The sequence below is a fragment of the Coturnix japonica genome, chromosome 24, assembly GCF_054131305.1.
Source record: "Coturnix japonica strain WE chromosome 24, WE-NBRP24, whole genome shotgun sequence".
Taxonomy (NCBI): domain Eukaryota; kingdom Metazoa; phylum Chordata; class Aves; order Galliformes; family Phasianidae; genus Coturnix; species Coturnix japonica.
The window spans coordinates 910,001-916,925 of NC_140686.1; the positions used below are offsets into that span (position 1 = coordinate 910,001).

Here is a 6,925-nt window from a genome sequence, read left to right on the forward strand (position 1 = left end):
TACAAGCAGGGCATGGACCCTATGGGTGCATACCTCCTAACCGAAACCCACAGTTGGGAAGATGGGCTGTGTGGGGATTAAAGACAGAGAGAGAGAGAAACATCTGCCAGCAACTATGGATAAATGTAACGAATCCAGATAACCCAGTGTGGCTGTTAGGGAAAATATGGGGTGTAAGTGACTTGCGGAATCAAACTGTATAACACATAGATGGGTTATAAAGCAGGTATGTTTATTACAGCGCTGGGTGCAAGGGGGATAGCTCCACCAAACTTGCACACGGACTTGTAAAATCGTGACACAGATATAGGTACATCTCATACATAGTCAGTGATTTCTCGGAATTCTGATACATATTCAATAGTTCTTTAGCATGTAGACCCCCTCTTATTCTTATCAGGGGGATGCAACTCCTCTTCTGGTATTTACAACATCTATTCTCCTCCTTGCCTGATGTCTTCCGTGAGGTCTCACTCCTTATCTGCATCCTTCCTGCTCTCCCAGGCCCCTTGTTTCCTTTAAACAAAGAGGGAAGGAAGGGAGGGGTGCTCTGGGGGGGGGGAATGGGAGGGGTGGAGGAGGGTTGATGTCAGACTGTGAAATCAATTTTTTTAATCTTAATTCTGCTTCAGAAACAACATCTGATTCCCACGCTCTCTGCTTGGTATTTTGTCTTTTGATGCAAACACGTAAGCAAGCCCCATTGGTGCCTGGTTCAGCAGTTCAGCTTCCTTTGTGCCCTTTGCCTGGTTGTAGGGAAGGTGGCAGGCTCTGTTTCAATGAGGGTGTTGTATGGACACAGTATTTATTGCCATGTATCCAAAGGTGCAACAGTTTCTGGAGACCTGTGTGGGATCCTATAGGTGATGGTTCTCTCATCACCAAGTATCCAGTTGTCAGCAGTGGGTGAGTTCACTGGGACTTTGGGGATGGGAGGTGCCAACTAGCAAGCCTTCAATTTCTGCTACTAAAATCAGGCTTGGAAGCATGTTACACATGGGAAATACACTTGGTGCAGGAAAGGGGATTTCCTTAGCCATCAAAAAAAGATGAAACTGCAGATCTATCAACAAAAATGTAAGCACGTGACACTTGACTTGGCGGGTCTGTGGGAAGGTCAACTTCTCCGTGTTTGTATTTCAGCCATCATCCTCCACACTGGAGAGGATTTATCCGCTTGGCTTGCTTAATTGCAGCACGTTTCACATGCGTGGATAACCTGTGCATATTGCGTCACTACCCCTGTGGCCTGAGGTGGTGCACCAGGCTGGAAATAATGCCTTCTTGGGGTTGTTGAAGCTCTGCAAAAGTTTGCCAAGCAAAGTTGTGGATGCTCCATCCCTGGAGGTGTTCAAGGCCAGGCTGGATGGAGCTCTGGGCAGCAAGACTCTGTGGGTGGCATCTCCGCCCGAGGCAGTGGGGCTGGGGTTCTGAGTTCTTCACTGTCCCTTTCAAGCCAAGCCATTCTATGATTTTGCATTTCTATGATGTAAGCACCAGCCCCACGCAGCCCTGGTGCAGTGCATCACAAGAGCAGCAGCCTGCGGGGAGCCACCACCCGGAATCACAGAGATGTGAGGTCACAATGCCCCATGCTATGACTGTGCTGAGCTGCGTCATGAGCTCACGAGGCCTGGCTGCAGGCTTGGCTCAGTGCGACACTCACTGTGGCTGCAGCGGTGGTGTTGGAAGCGTGGTGCAAGTGTGGGGGTGGCCATGGACCCTGCCCGCCTTGTCCTCTTCCTCCTATTGGTGGCCATGAGTTTTCAGGAGAGCTGTGCTGCTCCGTGGCGAGCACGGGGAGCAGGTGAGTGGTAGAGATGGGACCCAAACTGAGCAGCACTGGGAGCAAGAAGTCAGGCTGTGTCCCCACGGCCCTGTAGTACAGTTGCCTAGGGCCTGCCTTCCATGGGGGTGTTGCTGGGTAGGGGGTGATGGGCAGCACTGCAGAAGCCGGGCAAGAGCCCGTGGCTGCGCTGCTCCCCAGGGCTGGCTCCAGCCATGCCAGGCTGTGGCTCTGCTAATTGCACGCTGGAGCACAGCCTTCGTCCTGGGAGATGCCCGGGGAGAGTTCAGAAGAGGCGTGCTGGGCGTGCATGAGCATTTCTGCTTCAGGCTCATGGCACTCCCCAGTTTCCAAGCCGGAGCCCCAGTCTACGGCCCAGGGGAAGAGACAGGTGTGCTTTCCTCCAGTGCCTCAGTGTGACCTTGCTGTCCATCAGAGGCCTCCCAGTAAGAAAGCCCTGGGGGGCTGCATCTTCTTCCACGTAATCTGTGAGAGATGTGGCACGTGGCCCAGAGAGAGCACTGCATACGCTGCCAGGTGCCAGCCTACGGGTCATCCCGTCCACCCTGCAACTTTGGAAATCATGACCTGAGTTATTCTCCACATCCAGTTACTGAGGGAGAAGGAGATCACACCATATAGTGCATATAAGTGGGAACTTCTCTCATCTGTTCTTGATTCTAGATGATGAGCTTCGTGCTCCCTTTCCGGATGCTCCTTTGGATCCGGACTTCATGCCTGTGCCTGGGGGACAACCCAGGGGTAAGTTGTGAGTGTCTGTTTCCTTGGAGGCTGAAACGTTCATTGTCTCATGGTTTACCTGGGTGCAATTTTACTGGAGATCCTCTCCAGGTCTTCCAAGTCTGTTTGTGCCTGGAAGGGTTTGCACAGATGAGCCATGAGTATTTTTTCTCTCGGAGAGCTGCCACGTTTCAGTGGGAAGGTTACCGCTGCCCCTCTGCAGCTGAGGGAGCCCAGACCTTTGTATTCGGGCTGTGGCATTCCCCAACCACCGCCAGACCCTACAGGTCACTCAGGGAAAAGGAGGCCCCCACATGTGCCGGAAGCTCTCCTCACCTGTGTCTGATCACACTTGTGTCTGCAGGCCCTGCTGGTGAATCTGCAGAACTGAATCCTGCCTATGATCCCGAGGGCGAGACTGGAGGTAAATCAGCAGGCTTCATTTCCTTGATATTTGTTCATATTTGGCTGGGACGGTTCATCGAGGATTCCGCATTTAACCGGACAGAGGGTTCTTCTCCCCAAGAAGCATGGATGGTCATCGTTTCTTGGGAGCTCCGTGCTGTCAGCATTGTGTTGGCTTTGTCTGTGTATCTACGAGGTCTCCCAGTAAGAAACTTTCAAGGGGCCAAGTGTTCTTCCACGAGGTCCCTGAGAATTGTTTCCCACGGCCTGGAGACAGTATTTGGAAAGCTGTGGAATACCAGCCAGCAGGTCGCCTCTGGCCTTTGTGCAGCTTTGGAATTTCCCCCCCGTGTCATTACCTGAGCCACTTCCACCACTGCAGCTCACTAAGGAAAAGAGAGATGGGCACATGCAATGGGAACATTTCTCCTCTATCCGTGATGACAGCTGTGTCTCCAGGAAGTGGCTTACCAAAGCTGAGGTTTACCCCACTCCATGCAGTTTAGAGCTGGGGTGAACTCCAGGAGGGCGTTCCTCTGGGCAGTTCCACACAGGATTAGTTAAGCACGATGGTGAGGCCCCTGTAGGCAGCCCGGAACTGTTTCCGAGGCGCTCCTGTGCGGAAGGGAGCGAATAGTGTTGTGAAGGAATCCCTGGCTTTAATTGCATCCTGCGACCTTGTGGCCGAAAGGATGCTCAGTAGCAGTTGCTCTGTCCTGCGTTCGTTTGCAGATTTGACTAGAGGAGTTGATCCAGCTTCCTCTCTGAGATCTGGAACTGAAACTCTGTCGGATCGCGCAGGTACGTCATAGCTTTGAAATTCTTTAGAGAGCTTTTGCTGCCCGTTTCAGTGCCATTTCATGGCACAGTCCCCTGTACGCTCTGCTACTCAGTTGATGCTGTAGTGTGTGACTGAAACTTTTCATGGGTCTTTGGTTGCAGAAGTGCCCCCAATGTGGGCCTTGCCTGGTCATCGGTTTCCTCCTGTGCTGGAGCCCAGCTGGAATCCCAGCAGTGAGTACTCTGTCTTCACTGACTTGGCTGACTCGCCGCTGATCTTCAAAACTTCATGCACATGGTATTTAACTGCATATGTTCTGTTAAGGTCCGGAAAGAGAAGAGGATGAATCCAAACGAGGAAAATACTCTCAGGGCTCATCCCGTCTCCTGAAGCGACTGCTGAAGGAAATGGAGAAGGCAGAGCGTGGTGGGTATACTTCAGTCTGTTCACTGTGGGACCTGGGAAGCTGAGGTGTGATATACAGGTGTGGGCAGGCTGTAGCCTGCACAGCAGGAAGGGATGGGTCACAGCCATGCTGCAGCCGTGTTCCATGTATCACCTTGCAGGTGCTGTCAAGCACCAGAGCTGGTCTGCTGCCAGATGGTCTGCATCCAGCCAAGACCCAGAGGCAGCTGCTCCCCCAGCACAACCATTACTTGTCAGAGCTGCTTTGTGCAGTCATTGGCACCCAGATGGCAGCAAGTAGCAAAGTGGCAAGCGCCACTTCTGTTCATCCAAAGCCCTCTGTGCAGCTGAGCAAGTTCAAGGCAGGAGGAGCATCCCGAGCAGGGTTGGCTGCCTTTGCTAATGCTGGAAATGAGGTGGAGATGCTAATTCTGAAGGCTTGGACTGTGTGTTAGAGCTTGGATTTCAGCCTGCAGCTACCTGGCTGTGATGGGCTGGTGACAGCACAGAATGTGAGCGCCTTGCACAGGAGCTGATTTCTCAAGAGGTGTGAGGGAGTCAGCATTGTCCAATAGCTGGGAGGGCCCAAATGCCCTTGGGTAACAGAGGGGCTCACAGTGTACTTGGGGGGGGGGCTGGACTTTACCTGAGCTCGGGATTGGAGAAGCTCAGTTTTTGATGGGGGCACGTGACATCCCAATCCTACTGCCCTGCTTTCTTTCTAAAGGAACGGACCAACAAAGTCAGCGGGATGCACTCCAGGAAGGTGGATATCCCACACTGCCGGTCCCGGATGCACTCCAGGAAGGTGGATATCCCACACTGCTGGTCCCGGATGCACTGCAGGAAGGTGGATATCCCACACTGCCCGTCCCGGACAGAGGAATGCAGGCAGCACCAACCAGCATGCCAGGTAATTTCTGTCCCATGATCATATGGTGTCACGAACCAGAGTCACTGCGTGCCTGCAGGCTCTTGCTGCCAGCTCTTGCACACCAGGTCAGCAGCCAGACCTGAGCGTGTGAGCATAGAGCACATGTAAAAGAAGCAGGAGTGTTTCTCCCCTGGGCTGGCTCTGGCTGTGCCCTGTGCTGGCTGAAGCCTGACCTTCAGCCTGGGGGGCGTCCCACAGGAGAGCTCAGGACACGCATGCCGGGAAAAGCGTGAGGGATTCTGCTCTGTAGCTCTCCCCACAGACCAAGCCCAGACCCCAGAGTACAGCCACAGCTCTCGTCCCAGAGGAGGACACGGGTAGTGCCTGTGCAGCCTCTCCGTACCCAACGAGAGGTGGAAGCAATCATTCTTGTCCTCCGGTGCTTCGGCACCAGAGACGGAGGCACCCACTGACAAAATGACCTCTTGGGTCCATGAAGCACACTGAGAGATTATCTGTAGCGCAGCTGAAGGTAACGTGGGACATTGTCTCATTTCTTCCAGGGATGAAAACAGGCAAAAGCACAGAGGCTGCTGCTCACAGATCTGTGCGGAAGCGCCGCATTCCGGTGACGGCCTCAGCGATGCTGCTGCCTGCGCTGGTGCTGGCCGTTGGTGTTGTGATATGGGTGCTCAAAAACTACCTGTGAGTTGGCCTTTCCCCAGAACACCTTATTGCTGCATTTGGCAATGAAGCATTTGTGGTGCCAGGATCCTGGACGGCCAAATCAGCCGCTGGCAGTACACTGCCAGGACTTAGGTTGCAAAGTCTTTCAAGTTTCCCCTTATTTCCTGTCAGTGAGTAGTGCTTTCTGAAACTCATTCTCACAGAGCGCGCAAGAGGGAAAAGAGAGCAGCAGAAGCAGCAGATGGAGCTGGGGAAGGCAACGAGACAGACTCTGACCCAGTCAAACAAGAGTCTCCGTAATAGCTCCAGTCCGTTCCATTCTGCCATTGAAGAGGCCAGAAGTCTTCAAGGTCATCTGGAAGACCTGGAGCTTGAACTCAAAGCCATGAAAGAGATCCTTGGGAACAGTCCTGAGTGCTGCCTTCTGTCAGAGGATGGCCCTGAATGTGAGAGCAGAGCTTTTGTCCTTCATCCTGCATTCTCCAGGACAGGTATCACCAGCAGTTTGAAGATTCTTAGCTCGACACAGCTACATTCCTGTTGAGGGTCCTAATGAGGACCCAGAAAACGAGCTTCCTCTGACTGCCGGACAATGCGTAATGTCTTTGGAGATGTGGGTGAGAATGGCTGGTTTCAGGGAGAGCTGACAGATGGCACAAGAGGACTGGTCCCTTCCAATTTGGTTGCGGAGCTTTCAGATGATGAACTGGATACACCTGGAGATCCTGTCAGAATTCCTGCATTGCTCCATCTGCAAGACTACCATTGTTCCACTCAATGGAACAACTCGATGTTGAGCAGAATGTGGTTGAGCTCCTTCGGGAACTCTCTGAGGCGACTGACAGCGGAACTGCATAGCTTTATTGTATATTAAAAACAATCAAACAACTGTCCCCTCCCTCTCCCTTCCCCTCGCACCCCCCCACCCCCCCCACCCCCCCACCCCCCCCAAAAAAAAGACAAAAAACCCCCAAAAAACCCCTAAAAAACCAACAAAAAACAACCCACCCTCAATAAAACAAAAAACCAAAACCAATTAAAATCTCAACGCTGTTCTTTTTCTGGGATACACTGAGGTGATGCTTCTTCTAGCTTAGACTTTGCAATGAGTTTGTGTCACGGAGTTCTCTCTAGAGCTCACTCAGTGACAGCGGGAACAAACCCGGGGAGAGAAGGAACAAAGAACCTCCCCTCTCTAACAGCGCAGTGCAGCGCGGTTGAGAGGGGAAGGGAAGTAAGATTGCGA

At 52.7% G+C, this 6,925-nt stretch overlaps 1 protein-coding gene across 4 annotated transcripts in view; it reads left to right on the forward strand.

Moving 5' to 3' along the window:
- LOC146756940 (uncharacterized) overlaps positions 1–6,616 on the forward strand; it is a 9,778-nt gene extending 3,162 nt beyond the window's left edge. For 2 of the 4 annotated variants that reach the window (XM_085523683.1, XM_085523682.1), the window contains 8 exons: positions 2,471–2,548; positions 2,892–2,951; positions 3,665–3,733; positions 3,875–3,946; positions 4,038–4,139; positions 4,846–5,031; positions 5,556–5,697; positions 5,883–6,616. In XM_085523683.1, the coding sequence (XP_085379809.1) occupies positions 2,471–2,548; positions 2,892–2,951; positions 3,665–3,733; positions 3,875–3,946; positions 4,038–4,139; positions 4,846–5,031; positions 5,556–5,697; positions 5,883–5,979 (806 nt within the window). In that variant the 3' untranslated portion in view covers positions 5,980–6,616. Of the gene's footprint in view, positions 1–2,470; positions 2,549–2,600; positions 2,952–3,664; positions 3,734–3,874; positions 3,947–4,037; positions 4,140–4,845; positions 5,032–5,555; positions 5,698–5,882 lie in introns of those variants that run through there. The other 2 variants (XM_085523681.1, XM_085523684.1) reach the window with 2 other exon arrangements.
- The last annotated feature ends 309 nt before the right edge of the window (positions 6,617–6,925 follow it).